The sequence below is a fragment of the Glandiceps talaboti genome, chromosome 11 (genome assembly GCF_964340395.1).
Source record: "Glandiceps talaboti chromosome 11, keGlaTala1.1, whole genome shotgun sequence".
Lineage (NCBI taxonomy): Eukaryota > Metazoa > Hemichordata > Enteropneusta > Spengelidae > Glandiceps > Glandiceps talaboti.
The window spans coordinates 623,918-642,500 of NC_135559.1; the positions used below are offsets into that span (position 1 = coordinate 623,918).

Consider the following 18,583-nt stretch of genomic DNA (forward strand, 5'->3'; position numbering starts at 1 on the left):
GTGCGCGCGCAGACTTGATGAACAGGTACATCTGACGGCGCCGCCGTGGTTCATGTCAAGTACGTCTTTTGTTTTTGTCTGTTGCTTTCTGCTGAACACTCTCAAGATGGCATGGGCCAAGTTCCCGGGGGTGGGGGTGGGCTGGGGGAGGTGGGGTTGGGTAACTGCATGGGTAACATTACAGAGAGGCTCCTCACAAACATTGAAACCCAAAGTGTTGTGATACCAATTTTATGCAAAAAGTATACCCTTCTGATACAAAGTTGCATTTTAATTAGTCAAAGTGATTAAAAGCCAGGGCTCCCAGGGGAAGCTAGCCCTAGATCTCGTGTGACATGAGCGGCGAGAGTTCAGAAGTTTTGAAGGTAGGTACGCCAGGCTGAAACGCTTCCAGTGTTGAATGCATAGTCTCTGTTAATTAACTCCAGTTTTGATTCACCCGACCCTTTCTCATACCACCACCACCTCATGAGAAGTATACCCTTTCTGACACAAAGCAACATAAAAAAACGACCCCTTTCGCGCGGACCCTCCGCGTATTGCCGTCTATGGGAGTTGCCCCCCCCCCTCCCGAACCAAGTTCAGTGTGTATTTTATTTAAAATCTGTTTTAGCTGTTTTAGTTTGTTTACCCATACACTTTAAACATATTCCAAGTCTATTAGGATGAAGGTTTTTTTTATTATTATGTAATAGCCTTTACAGAATGGCTTATGTTTTACTCATTTTTAATGATGAATGTTGGGTTCTTATATAGCGCGATACCAACATTATTGTTAGTGTACATAAAGTTAGTAAAACGGGGCCAAGTTGTTTTATTTGGGTTGACCCAAACATCTTAAGATCTATACTACTGATTCCTTTCCAAGATCAGGTTTTATATCAGATTGCTTTGTTGAATTCATCTTGGACTATGACTCAAAGGAGCTTGATACAGTGTAGCAGTCGAAGTTGACATGCGCCCTCAATGTACACATTCATGAAAACTACTCCCAAGTTGTGACCAAAGTCCTCATGTATATATATATATATATATATATATATATATATATATATATATATATATATATATATATATATATATATATATATATATATATATATATATATATATATATTATATATATATAAAGGCCAAAGTTGAATCCCAAGTTTACGTGCAAGCGTTAGTATAATATCAGTGGAGGGTTAAACGATTATATATAATGAAATTTATTTGAAGTGTTGGAGCTTTATTAGAAATGTTATTTGTAAATTTTGTCAGGATGATTTTGGAATTTCTGAACAGAATATTGTTTGTAAAGAACCTCTAGAAATACCGACAAACAAAACTGATTGTGAAAATGTCCAGTTTTTAATTCTACTGTGTAAGTGGAGTGTCCACAAATACTGGATATCAGGAAGTAGTATTCCTATATTGAATTGAAATTCGTCTTAAGAATGAGTTTGCATTAAGGTTTGACACTAAAAAGAAGCCGAGACGTAAACACGGTGTTTGAGAAAATTTTAAAAAACTGAAGAGATTGGCGTAACCTAATTTGTTCCCTTTTAATAATAAAAGACTTAATAATTTAGATAGGGTTCTTTCTTTCCTCAGGACCAGTGTTCTGTAGCTCTATTAGACAATTAATATTGTTTTTCACAACCAAGTGTTTCCAAATTAACCAGATATGTGAGCAAGACATGCGATGCTCACTTTGATCTCACTACCAATCGAATAACATAGGTGTAGCCAGGGTTCTCCTGTTTGGCGCTGCAGAGTGGCGACTTCGACGCTAGAACATTTCTGGATTTATCTGGACAGCTAGATAATGTTTAGTATTACTAATCTATACATGTTTCAAGACTTCCAGTGAGTTTTGAGATTTCCTCTACACCGTACACGGCTTTCTATTCTCCTTGTATCACCTACTCTATTGACACTATTTACATTTCTGTTCATATTTTTCAATCATACAATTGATAACTTTTGTCCTTTTAAAGAGGCAGAAGGACCTCTATGGTCCTTCCTGCCGTTCTTGCTTTCATCCTCGTTCCCAGCTACCCAATCTCTATCGTATCCTCGTTCCCACTAAATCACGTTCCCATCTGACGTTATTTCTGCGACAACACTAACACGTCAACCATATACACAATGAGCACAATAAACCAATCGAAGTCATCACCTCAATTTTTATTGGAATTCAAAGCATTGAAAATGCACAAGTAAGCAAATTAATCTTTGGTGATTCACCTTCTTGCAATAATTCGATAACCAGGTAGGCTGATTTCGATTATTTTAAACATTCACAATAAACAGTAATGAATTCGTGTTTCTGGATTCTAATAAGCCCTTACACTGATCACTCTATCTACATAATGGTTGATACTACGTTCAAATGAAAACCAAACATCCACTGTACTAAAAGTCTTCTGTTGATTTTGATTGCTTGTCTTAATTATTACATACCCTAAATAATCCCAACTAAAACCACTTCTATAAACCTTGTCAAAGCGTCTCAGTTTTGATTAAGGAAGTCTGTACTGTTGAGTACTCTAGTGATATTCTGTGTTTTATTAACATTTAGATAAATTAAAGTTTCAAGTTCAATGTTAACGTCTAGTTATTACTTGGCCCTAAATTAAATCCTATGAAGTCAGTTATGGGATGAAAACTCCTGTGTGCAGGTGATTTACTTACAAATGAATTAAATTCTGCACTGCACGAAACATTCCAAAAACAAATGACATTTTTAAAACTGAATCATCATGTCTTTTCCAGACGTGAATGTACTTTGTTTACGATTGAGTGACTTCAAAATATTAAATATTGTCCCATTGCCGTAGTAATCATAGAACATTCAAGTCTACAATGGTATAAGATGAATGAAAATGTCCTGTTAATATCAAAACTTTAAATCCCAATTACGTGCCGATATAATGTATTTGTAAACCCGGAGTTTTTCATGCATATTTAATCTAGATACGAAATTTTCTGACTTACTGTTCTTGTTACGATATATATATATGCTGTACTCTGTGCAAGGATTACGTATTGATGTACTAACATAAATATGTACATACTAACTTAACCAAAGAATCGATGGTTAAAGTAAATCAAATCACAGTGGATCTATGGACAGATCCAATGCACTAAAGGCATTACCTTCTGTGAATGCTAGGTTAATACTAAACTGCATGTATACAGCAATGATGACGAGGGTGACCACTATTCAACTCCAATAAAAAACTTTTACTGTTGTGTCCTGCACTTCAAATCAGTTGACGGGCACAGTCTGTAACGTTGTGGTTTTGGGGGTTACTCCTGTTTCATACAGAAATGTCATTTATCCAACCATACATATTAAAACAATTGTTACAATACACAAATAGTTCAAATTAGTAAATGGTATTAAGCTTTCGATGGTTCTGAACCAGGACAGATTGAAGGCTCAATGCCATTTACTGTCAGTTTCATGTTAGTGTTCACTGGCACTGCTTGATGCACTCGCATAGAAAACTGTACATGATACACTTTAAGGTAGTAAAATTGAATGAATACAGTTTTTGCAACATTTTGTATAAATGAAAATAATTCACATTCCATCATGCAGATATCAAATGCAGGCATCACAACATTGGCGCCCGCGTGTCTGTGTTTAGTTACAGTGCATTTAAATGGTTTATTTCATTTAGACAAAATGTATACGTAGCAAGAAATTGCACTCTTGTTATCTTAAAGTGTAAAATATGTAGTTTCTTATTGATTTCTACATGATTGTATCAAACAGAGCGAGTGAACTCTTACATGAAATGGGCAGTACTAAGTTATAATTCAATTGCTACCATGGTGATGAATAGTTGCCTAGCAACTGATAGAGCTCTCACACATATGCACGTACATGTGATGTAAATTGACATGTTATTTTTATTTGTACCAAGAAATGTGAATATCCCACAGTCATAGCCAACAGGCCTATCTATACAAACTTACCCTCTCTATCATGTAATAGCAAACTTAAGGCGCATTTGCTCCTAAAATAACTTTTAGTGTGTATTTTGTACACCGATTTTAGCCGAAATTAGGATCGCAGCTACATACTCTACCACTTAAAAACCAGCAAACATATTAAAGTAAAAAGTTAATGTGTAACAATTGAATTGCCAAATATAATGTTAATTCCGTAGTATAATTTATATGAACTTATGAAGTGTATCTATTATGCAACTCCCCCTCAAATGTAACAATTGAGACCCATAACATTTGGTATGTACACTGTACACAAGTATTTATGGGGGTTATTTTATGTATGTCATATTTACTACTATATTTTGTTACATTATGATATAAATATGTATGTATGTATGTGATATCCATATATTTGATGTATATGTCATATTTTCTACTATATGTTCTTGCCTTCTGATATGACATTGGATATTGTAAAATGTTTATTATTCACACCCCGTCTTGTGAACTGAAAGTTGGCATATCAAAAGAATCACTAACATAGATCTAATCTACCAATACGATGTGACATGTTGATCATAATCCTCAAATATGCCCATTATTACTTGAATCCACTCATTAAATGAAAATCTAAAGAATCTTGACTTCAAACATTAAAATATGGCCAATCCTCAAATTTAATATTGCTAAAAGTAAAACCGTCATTGCTGAATCACTCTTATATGATTATGAATGATTCTACTACGATCACATTGCGGAAATCCTGCCGCTGTTGTGTAGAAATATTCATTCTCAGTTTTATTCAGTTTAATCGATTTCACTTCAGACCACAATAGATTTTCTATACGGGTCTGAGACTTCACATATATATCTTATCGTTCGTACTTGAGAAGCTAAAACAATAGTCAACAAATATGTAACTATCGGTAACAATGTTAACCCATCCGACGCTATTTCGATTATTATTAACTTCCACTAATATGACTCCAGTGGAATAGAGGTCATTGCAAGGTCACCCATGGAATTACTAAATGTCCAAGGTCATCTTCAATAACCAACCGGAAGACATTTACAAGTTGTTGTCTTAGAAATAAGCGAGTGGAGAGAGAAATATCAATAACTCCTATGATAGATTATAGAAGTTTGTGTTTACTTCGTCCACTTTTTACAACGTAATGTTCTTGCTAAAACGAATAAACAAACAAACAAACAAACAAACAACATAGAGGAAAAAGTCCAAACTTCTAATAACTGTGGACTGACAAAAAATACTGATGGTTGTCTGAAGGCTTGAATTGGCGTTCAGTGACAACAGCTGATTTCATCCAGTACATCCATTGGTGTCAAAGGTCATACACCAACAAAGTGTTCGCGATAACCAGCATTCAGCATTAATAAGTTAATTACTTCTGAAATACATGGATTGACCTGTTTTGTCAAAAGCAATGAACATAACTGAATAGTGTGTCACTGATATGGGCATGGTCAAGTGTCATTTCGTTTTTGGCGATGTTATCCCTTCAAACTCATGAAGCCTATATCCGCTTGACCTTCGGCGACGTGGCTCAGCTGATTTAAAGCATACTATTTCCTGTAAAACAGAGGATAAAAAAAGACACTGCCTATTGTCATATTGGTACAGCTTTCTTGATAGAGACTTAACACTACAATAAATGTGATTGTTATCCCCATCTTTGCCTTTCTTCTTTTAATAACACCCCATTCATCTGTCACCTTAGATCTAACCCAATTCACCATGTCACCCAACTTTAATATATTTCGCTCAAATCAGCAAAAATGTTTCGGATTGGCAAGCAAACATGTCACGTGGTCACATTCATTTATTGGAATAAGAATATCGATCGGCGTGATACTCATGATGACGTCATTAAATGTGTTTGATAGCCTGTACAGTGATGACGACATTCATTGTGACAGCACAAACAACATACGTAATGAAGAACAATCTGTCCGTTATTTTTGCTACTATACGCCATTCTATATTTACTTTAGTGTGTTTGTCTTTCGCTTCGTGTCTCTGTGCAATCCGTTGAACCTGCTTCAGAATGTCAACTAAAACTTTGTCCTTGAAGGTCATGTTTTTCTTGGTGTGGTCATTTGTAGACCGTTTCCTCTCCGGACTTGCTTTAATGATCTTGACCTCTTCCTCCTTCACATTGTTGGCATTGGTAATGACGCAATTACTGTTTTGGCATTCCTCCTTCGCTTTGATAAATGGCGGTAAAGTGACCATCAACAGGCGAGCGAGAAATCGGAAGTACACGATTCTCATCCAGCGAGGCATAGGTTGATGTCGATGATGAAAGTTTAGCACTATGACCGTCATTGTAGTACAAGTGGCTACCAGTACGATTGTAAAAATGTAGTAACGACCTACAAAGAAATCAGGATATTATTACTGGTTGTATTTCTTATGAAAACATAACCACGACCTAAAAACTACAACCATGTCTGTCTGCGTGATACTTGTAAACCAAGCATTTGGATAAAGAATGCAGAAACTCAGTTTTGTAAAATGTGAAAAAAGTGACAATATCAACCTTGACATCAGTAAATACATCATTTCTATAATTTTAGTGACCGAAAATGTTCAGTGTATCAAAAATAGTTGAAATGCTTCAATTGTTTGCAGGAAAGTTAAAATCTTACCCACATTGTTACATTTTCTTTATGTGAGCTACCATTATCTTATACGTTTGAGCAGATCGTCGCCAAATTATACACAGTGTAACAACATATACTTTTTTCAGACACTTCAGTGGATTTAATTATTATGGTGATTCAATTTTTTGTGGCGCCAGACAATAAGATACGGTAATGTTATAAGATTGTTGTCGAGATAGACGATACAATGTAGGAATGTTCGTGTGGTTTTGTCTAGCCAAATGATACAATGTAACAAAGTTAGTAACTTAAAGATATTTATCGAGTCATACACTAAAATGTAGCAATATTCGTGTAGTACTTGTTGGGGCAGACAATGTGATGTAGCAGTGTCGTATATTTGTCGAGCCACACGATAAAATATTGCATTAATATTAATGTTGTTACTAGTGTTTGTAAGATTTTCTGTCGAACCAGATAACAATTTGTTACAACCTAACTGGATTTCGTTGTATGTATAAATAAAAATGACATCTAAACATGAAGTTGTCGTACATGAATTACGTACAATTGTCTGGGTATATATTAAGACAGCAATTTAGGTTAAAATAGGGAAAGGTATGAATGATGAACACACTGTGATACATGCAAAGGTGACAATAATCAAATGAAACGGATACAGCAATGCGAAAATTATTTGCGCCCCCTACCGATCAGCGGTATTGTTTCTGACGTAGCTGGCATAGTTTCGGCTACTACAAGCAAGAAGACGGTGAGCGAGAGGAGCACCGTAATACCAAGCGACACTTTCTCGCCAGACTCACAGGGGAGTATAAACACCAACATAGACATCCCAGATATGAGGAAACATGGTATGATCAAATTAAATATGTAGAATAGTGGTTTCCGACGAATTGTTATGGTGAAAGTAACATCTGGATATTCCCTCCCAGGACAACACGAATAAATTCCCGGGTTTCGATGTACGTTTATACCTAATGTAGATATAAAAGAGAGAGAAGAGAAACATTAATAAGAAACCAATCTGTAACGATGCATATGGTCGATGAGTGATTTACCAAAAAAAATACACTTCATTTTAATCTCATATTAAACGTATTTAGGCTACATCAACAACGTTAGGAGCTTCGTACATCTGGATGCAATGGCCGCTCAATAGTGTGACCAGTTGGGGAAAAACATGAGACTGGTTTTTATCTCAGCTGCATATATATATATTTAGGGGACCAAGAAAAGTCATTTTCACCAACCATAGAGTTATTAAAATTGGTAAATCTGGCTTAGTTAGAAGAGGCCTGCTGTACACAGGTGAGGCATTATGGGGAAACAATGCATCTTGTTAATGTCACAACTGTCTCCCATCTGCTAATTTCCCAAAGTTGTTATTTGTTATTTAAGGTAGAGAAATATATCGTTTTTTAATAAAAAAATGTAATATGTAGATATACTTCATCCTCGTCCCACTGCTGTTGTGTTCAAAGCGAGAACAATGGTTGGCCGTTTTCAAAGAGTGCTCTCCTTTGTACGGATTTTTATTCAAGTGCTGTAATTTTAAATCTGTCATATAGGCACGTCAGAGCAAAATACTTACCCCAGTACAGTGTCATTGGTTATTAATACAATTAATATTTTAACAGTTAAACATAAAGAATATGAAGAAAAATTGTTATTGCTACAATGACAAGTGTCAGTACTTGCTCAATAAAAATAAACCAGCTCATAGTACGGAATAGTTACATAGCGTCAATATGAAGTCAAGCCTTATCAGTTGTCGCCTTTCCCATCTATTGTTTTCACCACGTACAGCGCCCTCATTTTACACTGCAAATGTTTTTTGAAGGTGGTTGTGAGTACACAAATGGTATTGACGTACACAACCATCGTGTAAGTGTTAGCAAGTGACGTCGGCAAGGCGCGTATAGTACGTCACGTCTTTTTGCCAAGGCCAATTAATGCAAGCTGTTGTTGAATGTTACAGTTTTGCAAGTCACATGTCAAAGTTTATTAAGCTTGTAAGATCCACGCCACATTTTATTTGTTGCTTGTCGCAGTTTGATAATAAGTTGAAGTTGCAAGTTACATGTCGCATGTCACAGTTTTGAAAGTCGCATACTGTATGTCGCAGTTTGATAATTTACATGTTATAGTTTTGTAAGTTGCATGTCACAGTTTTGCAACTCAAAGGTTGCAGTTTTGCAACTCGCAGGTCGCATGTCGCAGTTTTAGAAGTGGCAGGTCTCAATATCGGATGGAAAAGTCTCTTCAAGGCATATAATTAAGGGAGTGTTTGTATTAATAGACGATATCGCCAGTTTGCCTTGACGTCATACTCTAGTTGTATATGTGTGTCATTCGCGATCGTCTATTGAGACATGAACCACACTCACTAGTAGTTAAAGTTGGTGCCCTTATACTTGGCAAGGGGAAATTAGACTCTGGCTTGATGGCGGATAGGCCTCTTTTCACGGAAACACTTCAAATAGAGATCAGAAAGTCGTATAAACTAATTTGATGTCTGTTGTACTTTGTGTTCATCGAACCTAATCAATTAAAAAGTAATTGTAATTTGTACGTGTACGTTTAAAGAATGGAAAATAAATTACTACTTACAACACGCAAACAATATTTTCTTTGCAAAACATAAATATGAAGTTACTTTCATTGTAATTCACAAAACTGAGTATTTTATGGCGTAATTGTAAAAGGAGCAGTATGAATCTAACTCACAATTAATTACACTTTGGGTTGCAAATTATAGTACACACAGCCCCTTAACATGTTATATGTTCTTGTACTTTCTGAATATAATGATGAGAGTTTTACCTGTCATGTATGTTGTAAGTACATAGAATGTGGACTGTAGACTTACTCCTAACATAACAGTTTATCCCAATGTCTATCTAACTCAAAAGCGTCTAAAAATCGTTGCGTTGTCGTTAACCACACCCTGTCTCTATAATCCGCAAGGACTCTGACTTCCAAGAATGGAAACACCACTTGTTCTAGACCTTTTCTCGTGACAAAACGCGAGACGTTTGTTTCAAGTTTCCAAAGTTCGTCAATTATTTGGTGGTCCGAGATTTGTATAAGCACAGGCAGTTTGCACTTTGTTGTGATTCTCAGATGTGCATAAAATTATGATTTTCAGTAAAACAATGGTTTCTCAAGAGGCAAATCGTAAAAATGTGCACGTCTTTGCATAAAAGTAATTGTTCTGCTGTCACGAATTATCATCAACAGGGGTGACCCTGAATATGCACACTGAATTTTGTTTAATGAGGATCGTACATGGGAGATAAAATCAATACTTCTTGTTTATTTTTTCTTATTTTATTCATTACCCTGCTAGGAAGTGTGAAAAATGATCATTGTTGCCAAACTCATACATAATTCGTTACTATTCCGTGGAATCCACCATCTTGTGAACTGAAATTTATGATCACCTTTCATAATTGTATCGCAGGTGATTCAAGTTAATGCAGATTTAAAACTACATGGGGAATATTGAGATATTCGATCCATGCCTGTAACAAGACATAGGCGTAAGAAATTCATTGATTGTTGGAGATGACCTAGCTATAGTCTTAAAGGATAAATACGCACGTACACACTACTACACTATTTCAGCTATCCTCACTTCCATGAGAGATGACTCTCCATGGTCACAAGCCGAAACTTACAGGAGAAGTTATGTTATCATTTAGTTTATCAAAAGAACTATGTCAATGAGAAAATTCACTTATTTTTAATCTTTGCCTTTTCGTTAGAAAGGCTATGTGTAAATCACGGAGATTTCACTAACAATTTTGTTAAAAATTATATTTCTCTCAGTAATGACGTATAATGTCGTGTGGTGACGCACCCTTGAAGCGTGTGATCTTAATTTTTGACGACTCATTTTGTGTATGACTCGAGGGTTTATTCCATGCAATGCAACCAATCCTTTAGATGCAGCCGACATTGATATTTCAAACCCTCTAACACATTTGAAAAAACCCTGAGGTGAAATCTTGACTTTACGTGAGAATACTGAGGCACATACCGATATCACAATATTATTAGCAAACCAATTTAGATTATCATTCTGCTAACCATTCCCAACGTAAAACTTGTCAAAATTTTTTAAAGACATTTTTGTTGAAACACCGTTTTGAGCTGTTTTTCCACATATGATATCACTGTGTTATTCAACGTTTTGCAGCACCAATCTACTCAAGGTATTCGGACTTCGCGTATGAACGGGTTGTGTCTTTCTTCATGTCCCTTATTCCTACTTACATTTGATGCTATAATTGTCCATTTATAAATTACTTATTATCCGACATCACCAAGGGGTGTGAATAAGAAAATACTCGGGGAAAAAAGGTTACATTACACGTTTATTAGAATGTAGACTTTTCATGTCACGTGTCAGAGTACTAAAGGGAATGTGTTGTTAGGGATCTTCAATTTATGTATCCATATTACGTGAATTCATGTGAATTTGGTGTGAAAGACATTGACGTTTCGCGATGTAAAATATAGTGCATTCATATGTTGTCCTTATTAAAGGCTTTAATAGGTAGTTGACACAACTGAGTCTATTTAAAATCTATGTTTACTGAGGTTCCGGTTTTACTTTTAAAATGGATTGTTCCGGTTTCAGTTAAGAGCGGAAGTCGGAATTCCAGAGTGAACGGACGTGATAATGTTGAAGTACAGACCACAATTCTTTGCAATGCTTTAATAACAATTAATATTGCAAAGAAAGTTAACCGATCTCCTCACAGCCGACCTTGGAACACTGAGAGTGTCCTTCACACATCAAAACGATTATTTAAAACGGAAATACGCTTGTCAAAATTCGCATTATGATAATCGCATCTATTGACCTTTGACCTTTGCTCCAGACACTCCTATTTGGATTATCAAGACCTACTTGTTATAGTCTTGGCGCCAAGGTTGAAATTATGAGAAAAAAAAATTGTCTGGCTTGAAATACAAATATTGGCAGCACAATTGGTTATAGTATCATCGGGGTCGCCAGAAAACTGATGTTGCCCCTCTGGATTCTTTGCGCAAACTCGCAGGAGACGGTTTCCATGGTAACGTTGATATTATTTTGAAGGATGACGAAGCATTGAAAACATCACATCTCGTGCCCAGAAATGCTATAATCATATTTAAAGTATCAAGCGGAAAATCGGTCCGAAAATAACCAAACACTCAAAAACGTGAAAAAAGTATATATGAAGTTGCTTTGTAGCAAAAATCTGTTACCAAGACAACTGATGTCAATATCGCCCTAATGTACCGAAATATTAATATAGGGATATTTTAGAGTTATGAGAGACACGTCAATGCCACAAATATGGAGTATCACATGGATCTGGTAAACTATCATTGAAAACGTTTAATTTGTACAAACAGTGACATAATTCCTCCTCTTGCTCGAAATATTTTTACAGAAAATCCACGCCATGATGACTGGATGACGCGTTTCAATTAGTCTGAAAGGTATATAATACAATGTATGCGGACGATGATGGTGTATCAAATAAACTCGGTGGCAAAGTGAAAGTTACCATGACTTCTTCAAAGATGGTGTAGAAGAAATCAGATATAGCGTCAGTACGTCTTCGTAGAGTAGCTAAGGGTTGATATTCTACACTGTACTGTTAATTTCACAAGACGTTACGTGATCGATGATCTCACTCTGTGCGACGCAATTTAGACATGAAATGCCTAGATAAAGCAGGGACCCTGGAGTGAATGGATCAGATTGTATAATAGATGAATTGTCGTCAACAACCTCTCAATCCATTACAGAGAAGTGTATGGTAGACCTATCCAATATAGAGAAGTGTATGCTAGACCTATCCAATATAGAGAAGTGTATAGTAGACCTATCCAATACAGAGAAGTGTATAGTAGACCTATACAATATAGAGAAGTGTATGCTAGACCTATCCAATATAGAGAAGTGTATGGTAGACCTATCCAATACAGAGAAGTGTATACTAGACCTATCCAATATAGAGAAGTGTATGGTAGACCTATCCAATATAGAGAAGTGTACGGTAGACCTATCCAATACAGAGAAGTGTATGGTAGACCTATCCAATACAGAGAAGTGTATGGTAGACCTATCCAATACAGAGAAGTGTATACTAGACCTATCCAATACAGAGAAGTGTATGGTAGACCTATCCGATATAGTGAAGTGTATGGTAGACCTATCCAATACAGAGAAGTGTATGGTAGACCTATCCAATACAGAGAAGTGTATGGTTGACCTATCCAATACAGAGAAGTGTATGGTAGACCTATCCAATACAGAGAAGTGTATGGTAGACCTATCCAATATAGAGAAGTGTATGGTAGACCTATCCAATACAGAGAAGTGTATGGTAGACCTATCCAATACAGAGAAGTGTATGGTAGACCTATCCAATACAGAGAAGTGTATACTAGACCTATCCAATACAGAGAAGTGTATGGTAGACCTATCCAATACAGAGAAGTGTATGGTAGACCTATCCAATATAGAGAAGTGTATGGTAGACCTATCCAATATAGAGAAGTGTATGGTAGACCTATCCAATACAGAGAAGTGTATGGTAGACCTATCCAATACAGAGAAGTGTATGGTAGACCTATCCAATATAGAGAAGTGTATGGTAGACCTATCCAATATAGAGAAGTGTATAGTAGACATATTCAATACAGAGAAGTGTAGGGTAGACCTATCCAATATAGAGAAGTGTATACTAGACCTATCCAATACAGAGAAGTGTATAGTAGACCTATCCAATATAGAGAAGTGTATGGTAGACCTATCCAATATAGAGAAGTGTATACTAGACCTATCCAATATAGAGAAGTGGATGGTAGACCTATCCAATACAGAGAAGTGTATGGTAGACCTATCCAATATAGAGAAGTGTATGGTAGACCTATCCAATATAGAGAAGTGTATGGTAGACCTATCCAATACAGAGAAGTGTAGGGTAGACCTATCCAATATAGAGCAGTGTATGGTAGACCTATCCAATACAGAGAAGTGTATGGGAGACCTATCCAATATAGAGAAGTGTATACTAGACCTATAAAATACAGAGAAGTGTATGGTTGACCTATCCAATACAGAGAAGTGTATGGTAGACCTATCCAATACAGAGAAGTGTATGGTAGACCTATCCAATATAGAGAAGTGTATGGTAGACATATTCAATACAGAGAAGTGTATGGTAGACCTATCCAATATAGAGAAGTGTATGGTAGACCTATCCAATATAGAGAAGTGTATGGTAGACCTATCCAATACAGAGAAGTGTATGGTAGACCTATCCAATATAGAGAAGTGTATACTAGACCTATCCAATACAGAGAAGTGTATGGTTGACCTATCCAATACAGAGAAGTGTATGGTAGACCTATCCAATACAGAGAAGTGTATGGTAGACCTATGCAATACAGAGAAGTGTATGGTAGACCTATCCAATATAGAGAAGTGTATAGTAGACATATCCAATATAGAGAAGTGTATGCTAGACCTATCCAATATAGAGAAGTGTATGGTAGACCTATCCAATATAGAGAAGTGTATGGTAGACCTATCCAATATAGAGAAGTGTATACTAGACCTATCCAATACAGAGAAGTGTATACTAGACCTATCCAATATAGAGAAGTGTATGGTAGACCTATCCAATATAGAGAAGTGTATACTAGACCTATCCAATACAGAGAAGTGTATGGTAGACCTATCCAATATAGAGAAGTGTATGGTAGACCTATCCAATACAGAGAAGTGTATGGTAGACCTATCCAATATAGAGAAGTGTATACTAGACCTATCCAATACAGAGAAGTGTATGGTAGACCTATCCAATATAGAGAAGTGTATGGTAGACCTATCCAATACAGAGAAGTGTATGGTAGACCTATCCAATACAGAGAAGTGTATGGTAGACCTATCCAATACAGAGAAGTGTATGGTAGAACTATCCAATATAGAGAAGTGTATGGTAGACCTATCCAATATAGAGAAGTGTATGGTAGACCTATCCAATATAGAGAAGTGTATGGTAGACCTATCCAATATAGAGAAGTGTATGGTAGACCTATCCAATATAGAGAAGTGTATGGTAGACCTATCCAATATAGAGAAGTGTATGGTAGACCTATCCAATATAGAGAAGTGTATACTAGACCTATCCAATATAGAGAAGTGTATAGTAGACCTATCCAATATAGAGAAGTGTATGGTAGACCTATCCAATATAGAGAAGTGTATGGTAGACCTATCCAATATAGAGAAGTGTATGGTAGACCTATCCAATATAGAGAAGTGTATGGTAGACATATCCAATATAAAGAAGTGTATGGTAGACCTATCCAATATAGAGGTGTATACTAGACCTATCCAACGTAGAGAAGTGCATGCTAGACCAATGGAAAACAAGAAGTCTATGAAATATTCTTTGCATTGACAGTGCCAAGGAAAGATTTTACGAAAGAAATCAGTTGTGATGTTTAAATACATTGTATTACACTAAAGCGCGACCAGACAGACATGCCAGGCGTATATATATACGATGTAGTCCTGTAACTTGTCGTCATTATCAACGACAACGAATGTTCCAAAGGCTTTGCATCTGGCATCTGAACTGTTGTCCAGACTGACAGAATCACAAGGGAGTTAAGACCTGGAATGGTTGTACATACATACCCAGAGTATCCCATTCACCATTGTGTTCATACTCATTGTCGTCAGACGGTCCTGGATAGTAGTCGATAAATCTAGCGTCGTGTTGCCATGAGCCGAACTTCATGATGCATTCTTGTGTATCGAATGGAAAGTAAAATATATTGACGGGACAGAAGGTTTTCATGATCACCAACGCACTCCAATCGATGTCACCAGTAGAATCTATTATCATGTTGGTTTTCACATCCAACATAAAGTTTTCATTGTCTTCTTTTGCTCTGGGTGAAAAAAATCGAAACTTTATGTTTGTAAGAAATACAGGTTCAACTTGAACAATATAGATCAGACGAAACATGGAGAGAAATCACGGGGAGGGGTGTGTCAATTAAATCGACAGAACGACGGCAGATCAAAAATTCTAGTACTGTGTTTGAAATTGGGTTTTATTTTGGTGATATTTCGAGATTTCACACCGAGAATGTGCTGAAATCTGAAAATGAAAATGGTTGACAGACACAAACACAAACACTACTGTGAAGATACATTCACAAAATTTATTCATGCATGCACCCACACAATAGCATACCACCCCAGGGACTACACTGCATTACATTGCACTGCACTACACTGCACTGTATGTACTGTACTGTGAACTATTTACTGTGCTGTTCTATATTGTACTGTACTGCACTGTACTATACTGTACTGTACTGTAATGTACTGTGAAGTGCTGTACTGTACTGCACTGTACTGTACTGTACTGTACTGTACTGTACTGTACTGTACTATACTGTACTGCACTGTACTGTAATGTACTGTGAAGTGCTGTACTGTACTATACTGTACTGTACTGCACTGTACTGTACTGTACTGCACTGTACTGTACTGTACTGTACTGTACTGTACTGTACTGTACTGTACTGTACTGCACTGTACTATACTGTACTGCACTGTACCTCGCCTCACCTCAACTCAACTCATCTCACCTCACCTCACCTCACCACACCTCACCTCACCTCAAAATACTGTAAATAACTTACATGTTGTAGAGCACAGTATCTGGCAACCACAGCATTGTGGAAGGTACTCGTAGTTTGAATAAACCATTATATTCTGTAGCATTCCATGTTAGGTAATCATCATGCCATCTCTGTTGACAAATAGATGGTCGAAGGAAGACATTATCTCACATAGAACAATAAAACATATTGATGACTTTCTATGCATACAGGTACACATTAATGGCTTTGCGAGGCAGTGAAAGTCTGAACGATAAATAAAAAAATGAAATAAGAGAAATGAACTGAACTGTTATTAATAACATCATAAAAAGAGGTACACGATAGCAGTCACAATAGAGCGTGAAAACACACGATGGAATTCTATAACCCAATAATATCACAAGAACGAGATGAAAGTCTAACGTCGAAGAGAGAGTCTAAATAATAGTATGTTGACAAGATCGACAAACAGCCATACGATTTATCATATTATATATACTGTATCCTTGTTTGTCGGTATACATGCACATTGGAGAAGTTTAGACTCCATGCTCTTCACATGGGAATTTACTGGAAATATGTACCAGAAGGATAATAAATTTATAATCATGAAATTATTACAATCGCTTGGGATTAAAATTACAAAACATTATCATAAATCCTTAGAGTATCGACCATTTTCCCGCCCAAAGTTAGTAGTCAGGAAATAATATTTCCATTACCCGCCAAAATAGTCGGTCGGAAATAATATTTTTTGTTTAATTTGCTTCGACACATGTCAACTTGAATCAGGGAAGTACTATACATGTATATCAATTTATAAATAAATTATACATATTTATATATAAATATATAAATATACTTCAATCGTCTAAATTTTGCACTCATTCACATATTGTGGTAAGCTAGGGGTTCAAGTTGTTGCAGACTTTTATCGATTGTCTTGAGTCATAGGGAGTATGCTATCATATCAAATTTGTAGTTGATCTACACATGAACCCCACAGAGGAGTGGATAAATGACAACATACAAACATTAAAGAGGCAATTGATACAATATTAAACAGTCTTCAGACATTCATGTAGAATTGAAGCTAGTAACCCCGAAACAGCGTCTGGCTTGACAGAAATTTGACTAAACTTGCTACATTTAATCATCTTGCTTGATAAAAATCTTATTATTTATAAAAGATTGCCACATTTTCTTTGCTTGCCTAGGTCATCGCTAAATTACTTACATTGTAACACTATATACTTTACCTATTTGACATTACAAACAACAGTGTCCTACTCACAACAAATTAGTGACAATGTGCTAATGGTTGCATTCATACACAAAGAAAATGTAGCTTTTTGTCGATCCTGATGGTAAAATGTAGCAATGTTAGTAAGATTTGTGTGACCGTATCGAGCTAGATGATAAGATGTGGCGATATGAGTTGGATTGTTTTTGAGCAATTGAATAAAATTTTAGCAAAATAGATGAATTAGTGAAAACAGCGATCAAACAAGTCATTCTGTTTCAGGTTTACTGGCTTCAATTGTATCATATAAAATATTATCATGACATAAAAACACACATTTTCCTTTTCAAAAACTCTTCGCGCATATTCAACAATTTGTTGCATCCCGTGTGGGTTGCTTTTGAATACGTTTGAGTAAGACATCTCCCAGACCATTCCTTACTTTGCTAGACTTCACGTTTAATAGTACATCAGTACATATGCAAATTTGACAATTGACAATAACAATGACATCTTCTGTATATATTGAATATATATACATATATATATATATATATATATATATATATATATATATATATATATATATATATATAATGTCATGGTATATATCTATATTACAATTGTTATATATATACACACTTGTCTGTTTATTCTCTCTCTCTCCTGTCTCTGTCTGTCTGTCTGTCTGTCTGTCTGTCTGTCTGTCTGTCTGTCTGTCTGTCTGTCTGTCTGTCTGTCTGTCTGTCTATCTCTCTCTGTATCAGATAATGAATTTGTATTTCATTTTGCGTATTTGTATCTGTTCATGTAATGTGTATGTTCTTTGAAAGTGGACTTTATTTTTGTTATCCAGTGAAATACATTCCATTCATATACGTATATATCATATTAAAAGATCCACTTGAAACGGAAACTCATCATATCTCGTTCTTATATTCATATAATGTATACCCCATCCTACTAGGTGCTCAATTAGTACACGTCTAAATTATCAAGACATTTCTAAATTTATCAAAGCATCGATAAATCACATCGATTTTCAAGTGTACA

At 35.9% G+C, this 18,583-nt stretch overlaps 1 protein-coding gene across 4 annotated transcripts in view; it reads right to left on the minus strand.

Annotated features, from left to right (window-relative positions):
* Nucleotides 1-2,173: 2,173 nt before the first annotated feature.
* The window catches only part of LOC144442383 (neuronal acetylcholine receptor subunit alpha-7-like), a 70,536-nt gene continuing 54,126 nt past the window's right edge, over nt 2,174-18,583 (minus strand). For 3 of the 4 annotated variants that reach the window (XM_078131713.1, XM_078131714.1, XM_078131716.1), the window contains 4 exons: nt 16,327-16,436; nt 15,308-15,564; nt 7,284-7,568; nt 2,174-6,342 (listed from right to left, as the gene is read on the minus strand). In XM_078131713.1, the coding sequence (XP_077987839.1) occupies nt 5,837-6,342; nt 7,284-7,568; nt 15,308-15,564; nt 16,327-16,436 (1,158 nt within the window). In that variant the 3' untranslated portion in view covers nt 2,174-5,836. The remainder of the gene's footprint in view (nt 6,343-7,283; nt 7,569-15,307; nt 15,565-16,326; nt 16,437-18,583) is intronic. The other variant, XM_078131715.1, reaches the window with a different exon arrangement.